Genomic DNA, 14,750 nt, shown 5'->3' with positions numbered 1-14,750 from the left:
GAATAATTCTTTCAAGTTCCAAAAAAAATCAATCACTCGCCCTAAAATAAGCTCTAGGAAAACTGGAGGGAAAGCTTTGGAGGGAATTTGGAATTTAATGCATTTCACTTGATTTGAATCTTGGTTAATTCTTTATCTAATTTGATTAGAGATATATAGAGGAATGGAAAGCCAAAGGTCGCAAAATTTTGGCGCCTTCTTTTTGATTGATTTCCCTCCTCCGTATTCAAAGAAGGCTAATTATATAAATACTTAATCTGTAAAGTAAACAGGTTGTGAAGCTGTAAGCAAACACTAGTGTTTGTGTCCATGGCTTTCAGTCAGTTATCCTCATCATCCTATGAGTCATACTCTTCCTCTTCGTCTTTTGATGAAGACCACCAATCTGATTCATACGATGATGAACTGGAGGATGAACAACTTGCACCTGATTCACAAGAGTCGCCTACCTTGGTTGGATCCGACACCGAATACAGATGCGAATCGGAGCCTGATTCAGAGGCCGACTCTGCCAAAAAGACCATGACCAAGACCAAAACCAAAACCAATACCAATGTTGAGGCAAAATCCAAAAACACATCGCCTTCGTCTACCGCCGTTGCAAATGAGAAACGGCCCCCGGAGAAGCCAGAGGAAAGGGGTGGTGATGCCTCCAACAAGAAGAGGAAGAAGGCAGAAAATGAAACAAATCTGCAAACTGGTGGTGATGATGCTGTGGAGAAGGACAAGGAGATGATGAAGAAGAAGAAGAAGAAGTCGAGGTCGTCTTCGTCTACTGCTGGTAATGCGAGAGTATGGAGCGAAAGGGATGAGCTTGTTTTGGTGAAAGGTATAATCTCATTTCTAAAAAAGTTCTCGACATTTGATGGAAAAAAGTTCTACAATTGGATCAACAAGTACATCGAAGCGGACGTGTCAACAGGTCAAATAGCAGATAAAGTGTGTCGATTGAAGAAGAAATATCGTAACAACGAAGCGAACCGCGGGCCAAATGGGGAGGATCCTGTCTTCTCAAAGCCTCATGAGCAGAAATTGTTTGACCTATCAAAACAAGCATGGGGGAGTATTAGGTCTACCACTAATAATAATAATAATGCTGATATTAATGGTGGTATAGTTGAAAAGGGCGCTGATGCTCAGAAAAAGGCAACGGATGTTGTTGATGATGCTCAGAAAAAGGTAACGGATGTTGTTGATGATGCTGAGAAAAAGGCAACGGGTGTTGTTGATGATGATGTTTTGCTGGAGAAGGAAGTATTGTTTGACGATAATCTAGTTATGGAAGCTTTTGATAAGTATTTAACAAGTCGTGGTTTAGATTTGAGGTGGTTTGGTCGAGACAAATTAGAGAGCTTGGAGAACAAGTGGAGAAAAATCAGAGTTGCTGAATCTACTTTTCGCTTACTGCAAGCCAAGTTTGATGTAAAATTGCATCAAATAGCGCTACATGCTTGCAACTTCTTTGATTATTAGTCTGCATTTCTTTTGCCTTAAGCTTTTATTTTGGTTATTAGAATGTGTTTTTGAATATTCAGTCTATTATCTGGGAGTTTTCATGGTTCATGCTGATATTAATGATGGTACATTTTGATGAGTCCTTTTGAATGAGGAATATATGTATGTTGGTATAATTAAAGTACGCCTTCTTAGACGATGAATGTAATCAGAATTGGTTTATGCCCCTTTCTAGTAGTTTTGCTTCATTAATAAAATTTTCCTCCTACTGTCTGTCGGGGTTCGTAAGAGTGCAAAGAACGCTTGCAGACATTATGCTGAAAGGCCCTCGAGCTTGCAATGCCAATGGGGCAGCGCACTCCATTCCTATTCAGACTGCTCATATCTTGTTTCTTGGGGCATGATTGATGAATAATATGCCAGTCCTTTGTAGGTTTGATAATTCATATTCTCAGTTTTGTTATGTTGGTGCTTGGACGTTTGTTTTGTTTGCTCAAGGATTTGATCTTTATGGTTCTCAAAAGAATCAATGGTCCAAGGATAATATCTGAATTTGATATATATGCCCCACACGACTGATATACCTAATAAAACATTTTGTAGTAAATTCTTAATCTAACATCACTTTCTCTTTTTCTTTGTTCCAAACCACATTACAAAATCTCCAAAATTAAGTAAAAACAAACCCATGATCTCATCCAGCCAGACTCATGCGAGGAGATCTGTTATCCCATTGTGATCATGTTCTTTAATTCTTCCTGTTGCAGTTTTTGTGGCAGGTTTCCAGTGTCTTTCACAAGAAATGCATCTGCATGGTTAAAATGACTACACTTATTGTTATTCCACAAAGTCTTCTCGGATGCTAGTGGTTTCGTTTCGTCAGCCTCCATGGCTACTGAAATCTTCAAAACTCACGATCTCACTTTTGCTGACGAGTTGCCGGAAAGTTGGGATTCTTTGCCACCCCATATGGTGACTATTGGAGGTTCATGAAGAAGCTTTGCATGACACAACTGCTCTCACCCAAGCAAATAGAAAGGTCACGTGCCATTCGACATGCAGAGGTTGCAAAGTTTTTGAGGAAAATGTTGGAGAGTGCTACGAGTAAAGAGAAGGTTGATGTTGGTGCTGAGCTGATGAGACTTACAAACAACAGTATATGCAGGCATGCTCTAAAATTAATTTGATATGTACTTTGAAATTTTCTCCAATATTTCTATTTTCCACAAGTGCCTGTTTAATAGCAGGATGGCTATGAGCACTAGCTGTTCAGAGAATGGTGAGGAAGCTGAAAAAATCAGGGAGTTGGTAAAAGAATCATATGAGTTGGCTGCAAAGGTTTGTTTTGGGGATGTGTTGGGCCCACTGAAGAGGTTGGGTTCTGGGTTTTATGGGAAGCAGCTCATGGGTGTGACCATGGGGTATGATAAACTTTTGGAGTGGATGCTGAAGCAGCATGAAGAGAGAGCAGAGAGCAGAGAGAGAGGGTTGGGATAGAGAAGATAAAGATTTGATGGATATACTGTTGAAGGCCTATCAAGATGATAAAGCCGAGGTCAAGATTTCCAGAACTCATGTGAAGGCTTTCTTGATTTTAAGCGATTTCAATCCTTTCCGTTTTCAAACCACATCTTGTTTCTGATCAATTCATAATTTACCATTATGTTAGGATCTTTTCATCGGAGGTACTGCTACCACAGCAGAGGCCATGCAATGGGCAGTAGCTGAGCTCATCAACCATCCCGACATGTTCAACAAGCTCAGGGTGGAGATAAAATCGGTTGTTGGTAGTAGACTAGTCGAGGAATCGGATGTTGGAAACCTCCCCTACTTGCAGGCAGTGATAAAAGAAACACTAAGATTACACCCACCAGTGCCTTTGTCAACAAGAGAGAGAGCCGCCAAGCTTGTAAAATAGAAGAGTTTGATATACCAGAAAAGACTGCAGTAGCAATCAACCAGTATGCAATAATGAGAGATCCAGAGTTATGGGACTATCCAGATGACTTTAGGCCAGGGAGGTTTTTGTCTCCTGAAGAGAAAGCGGATGGGGAAATGAATCAGAATGAGACCAGAGGACAGAATTTTCAATATGTTCCATTTAGCAACCATCTTGTTGAATACTTCAATTGCTGCCATGGTTTCAATGCTTTGATTGGAAAGTTGGAGATGGAAATGAGGGTAAGGTTAATATGCAAGTTGGCGCAGGCATGTCTTTGCCCATGGCTCACCCACTTACACTTTTACCTGTTGATCACTTCAACCCATTTGCTTCTTCAACATAGTTCTATGTAAACTTGCATGTGGGTTATGCAAAACAAACCTGTGCTAAGAATAAAGGCCAGCTATATAGGTATTGGTGTTACTCAGTACAAGATGACGAAATTTGATCATAGACTTCTTACATGCCACTCCATGTTTAGTATGCCATTGCGAAAAGCATAATGTGTTCTTAAAAATGATTTCTCAAAAATCTAACTCTGGATCCTAGCATAAGTGGTTTTATTTTCAAGAAATTGAGATACAATTGGAGGGCAAAATTTCTTAATTTCTCCCCGACTCCTATTCTCGTTCACAAAGTTCACATGCGCATAACTAGTAACTACTCCAAATGACCAATTCTTGATTAATAGCAAAGGCAAGACTACAGACATAATTAACTGGAATTATCATCAAATAGACTCAAGTTGTACAATTGAATTTTTGACATTGCAACAATGCATTAGTTGACAGAAGAATAATTTGAAGTCCAGGATGTCCAGGGTAAATGTACAAGTTGAATGGATCTTATCTTTCATTACAATTGACATGTAAATTGTACAACCTCAAGGTTGAACAGCCTCTAGAAGTTTCTCATATACTTGCCTAGCAGACAAATCCTCCACCTGCAATAATCACCAAATGATAATGAAGAAGGCCAAGCAAGATCAGCTTAAGCAGTTTCTATCATAACTCATACACAATTCAGGGGTCGATTGCATACATAGCTTCTATCAGGATGCCGCCCAAGTGAGGTTCCCCAAATGAATTGTAGTTGCTCTTATTTTATAAGCAGTCGAATAAATTAGATAAGGAAGAAATATCATGTCTTGTTTTTATCTATGTTACCAAAGTAGAAATGTTTGTGCAACAATACAGTAAATTGGGGAATAGTACATGGCAGCAAAATTATTGTATACAATGCTCTGAATTTTCTTATAACGAAAATGATAATGTTCTCCTTAACATAGGCACATTTGAAACAGAATATGATACACCCAAGCTGCCACCAACACCCACACCCATGAGAGAGAGAGAGAGTAAAACTTGTTTAACTCACCACAAGGAGTTTCGATTTATTATTCCACCCTCTCTGAAGAGTCATCTGGCTTAGTCTCAGACCCAACACCTGTGTAAAAAGAAAGTATTAGATTTACACGTTCAAAAAGATTGGCTTCTTAGGTTAAACAGCCTAAGTTGAAACAGAATCATACTTTGCCCATGAACTCCAAGAGTTCATTGTTTGCTTCTCCCCGAGCTGCAGGTGCAGCCACAGTAACTCTAACATCATCAGCATTCACTCCTGTCATAAGAGAAAAAAGTGGGAACATGAAATTTATGTCAAGGAACCAATAATTTAAAATATAATCAGTCATTTAAATTTCTGGTAAAAAAAAGACTTTTTTTTGGTGAAGCGAACGCAGCCCTCGTAGAGATATATATATAGATATCAAACTTAAAAGTCAGCAAGGACTAGTGCTCAGCACACGCGAAATCCAAAAAAATCAAAAGAAGTATATGCACTAATTGACTTATGATTTCCATTCGAACTAACGAGTTGCATGCTAAAAATATGACAGAAATACATTAAAAATTTCTGTTACTTGTGATTGCTGACCGTTGTGCACGGTCTTCCACTTCTATAGCCACTTGAACGAGTCCCCCATCTAGGTTTGAAATGCAGGGTGGCACAGGAGCATCCTACATCACATATTAGACTACTCAATTAGGAAATTTGGATCACACTGTAGTAGACAGTAGTCTGAACTGCCATGCTCAAGCAGAGACAAACTTTCTTAATAGTTTCCCAAAATGTTTACAACCCAACAGATGGATACAATGAGAAATAAGCTCCTATTTCCCTTAATTTATAAGAAGGAACCCAATTTCTGAATGCAAACTAAATATGAGAATGCAAGACAGTTTTTTTCACAATCAAGTCAACAGATGATGACACAAAGCCTTTATAAACTACATTATACCTGTGGGTTGGTTTCAGCAGCAACCGTGCTTAGAGCACCATCAACAACATAAATGAAAGAAGCACCTTCCAAATCTTCTTCTGAGCGATAGAAAACAAAGAGTCCACAACCCACACAGTTCATACGAAATTGCTTCTCCATTTTCCCCTCACCCCTGGATTAATAACGATCAAGATTTCAAAATATGAACTACGATGATACTATCACATAATAATTGTACTTGAAAAAAAATCATTAAACTCTATCTTGATTGAAGAACATAATGCACTGACAGGACAATCTCAAGGAAGAACATACGTATGAAAAGGTGCAGAAACAAATAATTTCTCAGAAACTGTCAGACAAACTGAGGTACAAGAAACTGAAGGCAGGTGATCAGCCACTGTTAAACAGAGAGTGTCTTCCAGTCCAGTATACAAGACACATCAGTAAAAACCCAATTGTTTTCTTCTTCTTACAAACTGTATAACACTAAAGATATCATACTTTCATTAGAAGAAGAAAAAGAACCTTTTCAATACAACTTTTCCAGCCTCAGCAATGTTAAGCCTTGCAAGATGTTTGCTCTTGTCCAACACATAAGCTTTGTCAGTCTTCCTTTTGGGCATTTTCTGCAACTGGGTATCTTATACAACACACATTTCAGTATAATATAAACTGCTTGCCCAAAAATATTATTCAACAAACTCTCTTTTAACAACCATTGAAATCACATTTCTTTCTCTTCAGCACCACCCTCTTCCATCAAAATTTGGATTGTAAAAACCCAAGCTTTAGCCCTTTCCCCAAAATCACAGTTCTTTTCTCCCTATTTCATTCACATGAGAATTCACCAACCGTTGAAATTGGAAAATCAATTTATCAGCTCTGTGATTTGGAAGAGGGACTAAAGAAATATTTCTGGGAAGCTCCTTCCGAAGGTGTTCTTCCCATGTCAGGAAATTTTGTTTCTATACCGTTGCGTAAAGTCAAATCCATGTGTTGTGTGAAGAAATTAACCAAAATTTACAAATGGCTGCCCTGGGATTGAAACAGTTTGTAAATTATAGAGAATAAATTCAATGCAATTAAAACTACTTAATGAAAGAAATTGGCTTTACCAAAAAAAAAAAAATTAAAAAATCAATCCTAGTAGTGTATGTGAGAAATCCCCGTCTTGTGATTTACGCTATCGGTTGTATTTGTATTAAAAACTTTTATCTATCCATTAGATTAGGCACTGTCCCATCCCATCCCATTGCGCACCTAATTTTTTTAAATAAATAAAATCGTCAGGCAATATTTATGGGACAAAATAAAACAAATAAAAAATCGCCGGACGGTTTTATTTTAGCCATAGTAGGCTCTGGTGTATGAGTTTTCCGATCCTATTTCACACTCTAAGAGGATTAAGAAAGAAAGAAACGAGCTGTCGAGTTTACAAATTAAAAAAAAAAAAAAGGTTGTCAGTTGAAATTTATTTCGGTATCTCCCATATTCCCAACCCATTACAACACAATCTCAAACCAAGAAAAGGGCCTCGACATCCATATTTGCACAGGGCCTCCAAAATCAATGGACCGGCTCTGTTTACCAATTTCTTTTTTGAAACAAATTAATTTCTGCTCAAACAATAACCCAACTACAATCAAGAGAGAGAGAGAGAGAGAGAGAGAGAGAGAGAGAGAGAGAGAGAGAACCAGTTATGAGGAGGTGAGATCCACAGTGCTTGCAGTAGTAGACGAAGAGATCAGAGTCAGGTCCATCTGGAGCTGCGTCCTCGCTCGAGTACGTGTGTGTTGTTCTCTTCGGCATCACTCTCTTCTCTTCTCTTCTTCTTCTTCTTCTTCTTCTCTTTCTTTCTAACGCTGATCGAATTGGGTATGGCTGGAGCTCCACCAAGGCACTCAAAGTGCTATTGTCGAGCTAGGATTTACTAACAGCAAGCCGAAGACTTGGACGACGTCGTTTTCATGTCATGTTATGTTCTACTGATTTAAACATGTTGGGCCGTAACCTGATTGTGTCGGCCCAGCCCGGCCCGCCCCATTTAGATGACTCCTTATTATATCAGGAGACCCGTAATTGCCTTTATAATCCTTAGAAACCCTATAGAAATCTCAACTTATTAACGGTCATCTCTCTCTCCTCCTCTCTGTGTAGTTGCTCCTCCTGCTTAAGGTAAGCTCAATTCGTTGCTCAATATCCTTACTTTTGATAAAGTCAGAGTCTTTTACGCTATATGATTCATCAATCTCTTTAGTGTTTGAAATTGAAACAGTTTTCTAGAAGTTTATGGTTTTACGGATACGCGTAGTTGCTTTTACTCCTGGAACTCAATGGTTGATAAATTTTTTCAGAATAAAGTCTTCAAAAACACTTATTTTTCAGTAATATAATGTTTGGCAATATTTGTTCTGGTGGGATTTATCTAATTATGTATTTGTTGGGTGATTTTTGTACCTATCAGTGGGTTTGTAACTCATCAATGGATGAAAGACTGAATTTTTGGTATCTGGGTTTATGTTTTTATGGATACAAATAGTTGCTTTTACTTCTGGAACTGATTGTTTGAGAAAATTTTCCAGAATAAAATCTTTAAAAGCACTTCTTTTGTCAGTGATATCATGTTTGGCAATATTTGTTCGGTTGGGCTTTGTCTAATTATGCATTAGATTAGTTGGCTGATTTTGGTACTTATCAGTGGGTATGTAAGTTGTAACTCATCCATGGATGAAAGACTAAATTTTTTGTATCTGGGTTGTAGGAAAATCACAAAAAGGCTTATCAATGGCAGTCGCATTCCATGACATCAACTCGGCTGTTGGCCTGAAGAAATTGGATGACTACTTGCTTGCCCGCAGTTACATCACTGGCTACGAAGCTTCAAAGGATGATCTCATTGTCCATGCAGCTCTTTCAAAGCCTCCATCATCAGAATTTGTGAACGTGTCTCGGTGGTACAACCATATCACTGCACTTCTTAGGATTTCGTAAGTTCTTATAACTTGTGATGGGTTTCTTTTATCTTTATTATTAGATTATGATGGATCTCTTCAAAGCTCATATATTTGTGTTAAATCTTTGACTTATTTGATTATGTCTGTTGTTGTAGTGGTGTTTCTGGACAAGGCTCTGGTGTCATTGTTGAGGGATCTGCTCCCATCACAGAGGAAGCAGTTGCTACACCTCCTGTGGCTGATACAAAGGCAAGCACTTTTCTGCCCAATTTACTGAGTTGTCTGTTTGCTTTTTTTGCTTATAATGTGGAATGTTAGGGTTGGGCCATTATTGCTTTATCCGCTTTAAGAAATTGCATACAATTGTTATGCTCATGTGTTAGAATGTGATACGGTTTTCAGGCCTCAGCTGCTGAAGACGATGATGATGATGTGGATCTGTTTGGTGAAGAGACTGAAGAAGAGAAGAAGGCTGCTGAAGAGCGTGCAGCTTCCATCAAGGCATCTACAAAAAAGAAAGAATGTTAGTTTCGTATCTGATTTTGATCCCTTTCATATTAGTTTCCTATCTTGTTTTCAGCCCTTTCATATTAGTTTCCTATCTTGTTTTCAGCCCTTTCATATTAGTTTCCATCAAGGCATCTACTCCATGCTCCTTCCCTTTCATATTAGTTTCCTATCTTGTTTTCTGAAGGTTTGTTGTTGTATTTTTCCATTGTCAGCTGGAAAGTCGTCAGTCCTGTTGGATGTGAAGCCATGGGATGATGAAACTGACATGAAAAAGCTTGAGGAGGCAGTAAGAAGTGTTCACATTGAAGGCTTGCATTGGGGAGCATGTAAGTTCTTTCATCTAAGTTAATTGCAGGTATAAGCTAAGGGCCAGATTTTCTAACCATAGTTAGCAACAAAATTTGGCCATTGATATTCACTTAATACACTAGCAATGTGGAAGTCAATGTTTTGAAGTTTGTAGTCCTCGTGATTGATGCTAAACCAGCCTTTATGTTCCTAATTTGGTTATTTATTATCTTGTTGATTCTGCAGCCAAACTTGTAGCTGTTGGGTATGGAATAAAGAAGTTGCAAATAATGCTAACAATTGTTGATGACCTGGTCTCTGTTGACACTCTTATTGAGGAACAACTTACTGTTGAACCAATTAATGAGTATGTCCAGAGCTGTGACATTGTAGCCTTCAACAAAATATGTAAGTATATTTACAGTTTGTAATCAAGTAATCATTTTATGGACAATTTGTTTGAGATACGAATCCTCACTGTTGATTTATCCTTACCCTTTGTTTCTCATTGCAGGATTGGAGCATGGAGTGTTCTGGTGTGAGAGGGGTTGCTAGGAAGATATTTTATATCTGCTCATTTCTTGTTTCTTGGGGCATGATTTGAGACTTTATATAATCTTTGGTTATCATGTATTTTAGCATTCCTTTGATGAATAATATGCCAGTCCTTTGTAGGTTTGATAAAGACATCAGTTTATCTTAATTCATATTCTCAGTTTTGTTATGTTGGTGCTTGGAAGTTTGTTTTGTTTGCTCAAGGATTTGATCTTTATGGTTCTTAAATGAATCAATGGTTCAAGGATAATATCTGAATTTGACATGTTTTCTGTAGACTCTAGCGTTCATGGACCAAGCTCGAGTGCGTATGTGAAAATCTGCATTCAAACTGTGTTTTAATTTCTGAAATTTTTTGGTCTTTTTTGGTCCAAAGAGAAGTGTCCATGGTAAATTGGTAATGCAATAATTAGGAAATTAAAAGAGTAGTTTTTGATATATCGATTTATGAACCCATCTACTAACCCCAAAAATTAGCAGTCACAGACGCACACCCTTGCACTGTCCTGCATCATGAGCAAACCTTTGTAGGCAACCTTCAACCAATCCTAGCAACTATGATTGAACTTGACTAGACAGATTTGCGCTAGGAAATTGCCAATTGCAATATTTGCCCTTAAAAATTTTATTAACCAAGTTCTGAGTTTATTGTTTCTTAGGAATCTGGGTTGTATGATTTAAGAGTTGTGTTAGCTTAGCTTTTTTCCTTCATTTGTTGTGGTCATTTAGTATAATTGCTATTAACATTTTGCCAGAGGAGTTGATAATGAACCCCTTTTTACTTGTTCATTTCAAGTGGACACCACATATGCTGTTATCTCATGTTTCAGAAAAATTGGGGGTTTGATGATTCTGTAGAAAAATCACAGTAGAATACCCTCAACCTCATTTCTTATGTACAGAATAAATCTGAACAATTATTTGATTTTTGAATCATAATAAACCTATACAATCTGAGAGGAGATTACAAAGGGTGTTATCTAAGCTCAAACTACTTGAACTTTACTGCTAAGATTTTAGGGTTAAGATAAGCGACTGCTTATTGATATAAAATCAAAGTAGCACCTACAGCTGAATTTAGGCCTGAACTGACCCCCTGTCTACTGGTTTTGGTCCACATGACTTATGCATCAGTGCTTTTGATGTGTAAGGCTCACTCCTTGATATGATCCTGATTATTAAGCAATGGTACCTGGATGAATTTATTCTGCTTCTGCTTCTGTTGATTTTTTACTTTTTGGTTTTCTTGTTAAATCTAATTGTACAACTGCAGAAAGGAAGTGATATGGCTTACTGATTGCCCTAATTTGTACCTAGAGTTATTGAGGAGGAGATGTTATGCGTGGAATTTTTTTTTTTATTTCGTTCATGTCTTAATTTGGGAATTTATCCATCTTACATAAAGGAGCCGAATGAAACCAAAGTTTCACGTTCAGTTTTGAATTAGAGACGTTAAAAATGATGAATCAACGTCGACTATAACCCCTAGCCTTCCAAGCTAACGATGCGGGTTCGATTCCCGCTACCCGCTTTTACTTTATCTTATATCTTATTTTTATTAAATATTTTAAGATTTATATTAATTCAATTTTTAATTAAAAATTAATTAAAAATTGAATTAATATAATGCATCATTTATTTTTCCGAACAAGAAATATTAAAATTGGAATGAAAAGCGTCCATTGTCTAATGGATAGGACAGAGGTCTTCTAAACCTTTGGTATAGGTTCAAATCCTATTGGACGCAATTTATTTCCATATGTATTTTTTTTTTAGATTTCTATGTCAAGAAATATATTTTGAATGACTTGAATAAGAAACGCTCTTATTACATATTAATTTAATTACATATAAATTTAAATTAAATAATTAATATATATTCTTATATATTCTAAAGATTTTAGTTTATTAGTTTATATAAAGATATTATAAAAAAATATATTTATATAATTTATAGATAAATTAATAATTTTTTAAATGACTTGTTAAAGTCATGATATTATAATATCAAGTCATAATATAAAATATATTATATATATTATAAATTATAAAGATAATATAAAGATTAAAAGATTATATAATAATAATGATTATATAATATTTTAAATTCTAAAGATTTATATAAAGATTATAATTTTATAATTAAATTAAGATTGATGAAGATTCAAAGTATTTCTTTATACTTGTTCCTGAAGTAGAAAACGTTCCATCTGTTCCTGAATAGCTTCTTTCAAAAGGGCTTCCGCTTCGTCGGTAAATGTCTTGGTAGATGATATGATTTCTTGGAACTGAGGTTTATTCGTTTTTAAGTAAGTACGTAACTCAACAAGAAATTTCCTTACCTGTCCGATTTCTAATGAATCAAGATAACCGTTCGTTCCGGTATAAATAGTCAGTATCTGTTCTTCCACCGAAAGGGGAGATGATTGAGATTGTTTGAGCAACTCACGTAATCGCTGACCTCTTGCCAATTGATTCTGAGTAGCTTTATCGAGATCAGAAGCGAATTGTGCAAAGGCTTCTAATTCTGCAAATTGTGCCAATTCCAACTTTGATTTGCCAGCTACTTGTTTCATGGCTTTAATTTGAGCTGCGGATCCTACCCTGGAAACAGAAATACCCACATTAATGGCCGGTCTGATTCCAGCATTAAATAAATCGGCAGATAAGAATATTTGTCCATCTGTAATGGAAATTACATTAGTAGGAATATAAGCCGAAACATCTCCCGATTGGGTCTCAACTATTGGTAAAGCAGTCATACTTCCTTCACCTAAACGAGAACTTGATTTAGCGGCTCTTTCCAAAAGGCGTGAATGTAAATAAAAAACATCTCCCGGATAAGCTTCGCGGCCCGGCGGTCTTCGTAATAGAAGAGACATTTGGCGATAAGCCTGCGCTTGTTTGGAGGGATCGTCATAAATGATTGAATGTAGCAGGGGAGTCCGCCGTTTCAGCTACCACAATAGTGTATTCCATTGCTCCCCTTTCCTGTAAAGCAGTCACCACCTGAGCCACAGAAGATGCTTTTTGACCGATAGCTACATAAACGCATACTACATTTTGCCCTTGTTGATTGAGAATAGTATCTGTGGCTACTGCTGTTTTACCGGTCTGTCTGTCCCCAATAATTAATTCTCGCTGACCACGCCCTATAGGGATCATAGAATCAATAGCAATAAGTCCTGTTTGAAGAGGCTCGTATACGGAACGTCTCGAAATAATACCAGGAGCAGGAGATTCAATTAATCGAGATTCAGAAGATGAAATTTCGCCCCGACCATCAATAGGTTTAGCCAGTGCATTTATAACACGACCTAAAAAAGCCTCGCTTACGGGTATCTGAGCAATCCTTCCTGTTGCTTTTACAGAACTCCCCTCTTGTATCATCAAACCGTCACCCATTAATACAACACCGACATTATTTGATTCCAAATTCAGAGCAATGCCTATCGTACCCTCTTCAAATTCTACTAATTCACCTGCCATTACTTCATCAAGACCATAAATACGAGCAATGCCATCGCCTACTTGAAGTACAGTACCGGTATTTAAAACCTTTGGACAAAAAGAAAGGAAGTGACTTAGACAAATCTTTTTTGTCGATAACCTCAGACCAATCAATCGAATATTGATTAATACGTAATCGATCGAACACTACTTGAAAATGAAAACGGCTCTTCTGCTCAGAAATGAAATGTTCCAAATGTTCCTGTAAATTCTTGCTCCCATTGGACCATTTGTATCTATATGCATTAGGATCCCGATTCACGGATCTCTCGGTTCGAGAAATAAAAATAAGAGGATCGAACCATTTCTTCTGACTCTTTTTCAAATTTGATAAATGTTGGTTGATCGTATATTTCATTATAGTTCTATGATTCAGAGTATCATTTCCTATTTGATCCCTTTGAATTCCATATTCGAAGTTGCGATCGGATCTATTCATTAAAAAGAATCGATTCAATACATTTCTTATGTACCCATAGGTGCTATATTGGATTTGAATCAGATTTCGGATCAATCTATATTGATTGACTGCCTCCATTATGTTGTTGCTAGCAAATACCACTATTTTTGGTTTTGGATCTTCCAAATCATTCCCGCAGGAGGTCCGGACCCATTTTTTTCTGATCCTTCGATAAAAAGATTCATTCTCTTCATAAAAAATAGAGATAATGTGGACGAATCCGTTGCTTCATACAAGTGTGTAAAAGATGCTAGTCGCACTTAAAAGCTGAGTACTTTACCGTTGAGTTAGCAACCCCAATAATTAGAATGCGTAGATACAATTAGAATCGCAATAAATAAAAAGATTGAATTGCACAGCGCAATCAAAAGCAATCAAAATATTAAAATAAATTTAAAATTTTCTAATTGATTATATTCTGAATATAATAAAAATGAACGGATAAAAATAGGCATTTTAAATATTTAAGGACCGCCCCTTGTCTCTTAGGCAAATCCAAAGAGGGTTTTCCTGTACGTTCATCAGTAAATATTTCTAGATCCCAATACACCCAATGCCAGATAGCTGCCAAAAAGCACAAGCCAGAAAACACAATATGTGCTCCGGCCACACCTTCGTAACTCCAAATACCTGGATTCGTTACAGTACCCCCTGTGATACTCCAACCGCCCCATGAATTGGTTATTCCTAAACGAGTCATGAAAGGTATAACGAACATACCCTGTCTCCACATTGGATCAAGAACAGGATCAGAAGGATCAAAAACTGCTAATTCGTATAGAGCCATCGAAC

At 37.1% G+C, this 14,750-nt stretch overlaps 2 protein-coding genes, 1 non-coding gene and 2 pseudogenes across 5 annotated transcripts; 3 read left to right on the top strand and 2 right to left on the bottom strand.

Annotated features, from left to right (window-relative positions):
• Positions 1 to 309: 309 nt before the first annotated feature.
• On the top strand, positions 310 to 3,740 carry LOC117617996 (annotated as a pseudogene).
• A 314-nt stretch (positions 3,741 to 4,054) lies between these two features.
• LOC117617321 (UPF0235 protein At5g63440) lies at positions 4,055 to 7,594 on the bottom strand. 2 transcript variants are annotated; one of them, XM_034346655.1, is made up of 7 exons: positions 7,376 to 7,594; positions 6,207 to 6,321; positions 5,697 to 5,850; positions 5,319 to 5,415; positions 4,929 to 5,017; positions 4,775 to 4,843; positions 4,055 to 4,340 (listed from the first exon to the last, which is right to left on the bottom strand). In XM_034346655.1, exons 1-7 carry the CDS (start codon positions 7,488 to 7,490, stop codon positions 4,281 to 4,283), a joined length of 699 nt encoding a protein of 232 aa, XP_034202546.1. In that variant the 5' UTR covers positions 7,491 to 7,594; the 3' UTR covers positions 4,055 to 4,280. The 2 variants fall into 2 exon arrangements, with proteins under 2 accessions (XP_034202546.1, XP_034202547.1); XM_034346656.1 differs by having other exon boundaries at positions 6,207 to 6,313; positions 7,376 to 7,494.
• Positions 7,595 to 7,709: 115 nt separating this feature from the next.
• LOC117617322 (elongation factor 1-delta 2-like) lies at positions 7,710 to 10,220 on the top strand. Its single transcript, XM_034346657.1, has 7 exons — positions 7,710 to 7,856; positions 8,443 to 8,668; positions 8,791 to 8,884; positions 9,038 to 9,158; positions 9,358 to 9,471; positions 9,680 to 9,841; positions 9,948 to 10,220. Coding segments are annotated over exons 2-7 (696 nt in total). The 5' UTR covers positions 7,710 to 7,856; positions 8,443 to 8,465; the 3' UTR covers positions 9,950 to 10,220.
• A 1,443-nt stretch (positions 10,221 to 11,663) lies between these two features.
• TRNAR-UCU lies at positions 11,664 to 11,735 on the top strand. Its single transcript has one exon. It is a non-coding gene; the product is annotated as a tRNA-Arg (tRNA).
• Positions 11,736 to 11,978: 243 nt separating this feature from the next.
• Positions 11,979 to 13,544, bottom strand: LOC117617320 (annotated as a pseudogene). The gene has a single exon (XR_004584325.1). The product of XR_004584325.1 is annotated as an ATP synthase subunit alpha, chloroplastic-like (transcript).
• Positions 13,545 to 14,750: the final 1,206 nt, after the last annotated feature.

Source organism: Prunus dulcis, chromosome 2, assembly GCF_902201215.1.
Source record: "Prunus dulcis chromosome 2, ALMONDv2, whole genome shotgun sequence".
Taxonomy (NCBI): domain Eukaryota; kingdom Viridiplantae; phylum Streptophyta; class Magnoliopsida; order Rosales; family Rosaceae; genus Prunus; species Prunus dulcis.
This window is presented reverse-complemented; position numbering and strand designations above follow the sequence as displayed.

What these genes read in the sequence shown, in the direction of transcription:
- LOC117617321 (XM_034346655.1), bottom strand. Translation starts at nt 7,490, where the DNA reads ATGCCGAAGAGAACAACACACACGTACTCGAGCGAGGACGCAGCTCCA. An exon ending in ACAACGGTCAGCAATCACAA is followed by an intron (nt 5,018 to 5,318) that starts GTAACAGAAATT and finishes CTCTTATGACAG; the next exon opens with GAGTGAATGCTGATGATGTT. An exon ending in ATAAATCGAAACTCCTTGTG is followed by an intron (nt 4,341 to 4,774) that starts GTGAGTTAAACA and finishes TGATTATTGCAG; the next exon opens with GTGGAGGATTTGTCTGCTAG.
- LOC117617322 (XM_034346657.1), top strand. Translation starts at nt 8,466, where the DNA reads ATGGCAGTCGCATTCCATGACATCAACTCGGCTGTTGGCCTGAAGAAA. An exon ending in CTCCTGTGGCTGATACAAAG is followed by an intron (nt 8,885 to 9,037) that starts GCAAGCACTTTT and finishes TACGGTTTTCAG; the next exon opens with GCCTCAGCTGCTGAAGACGA. An exon ending in AGGCTTGCATTGGGGAGCAT is followed by an intron (nt 9,472 to 9,679) that starts GTAAGTTCTTTC and finishes TTGATTCTGCAG; the next exon opens with CCAAACTTGTAGCTGTTGGG.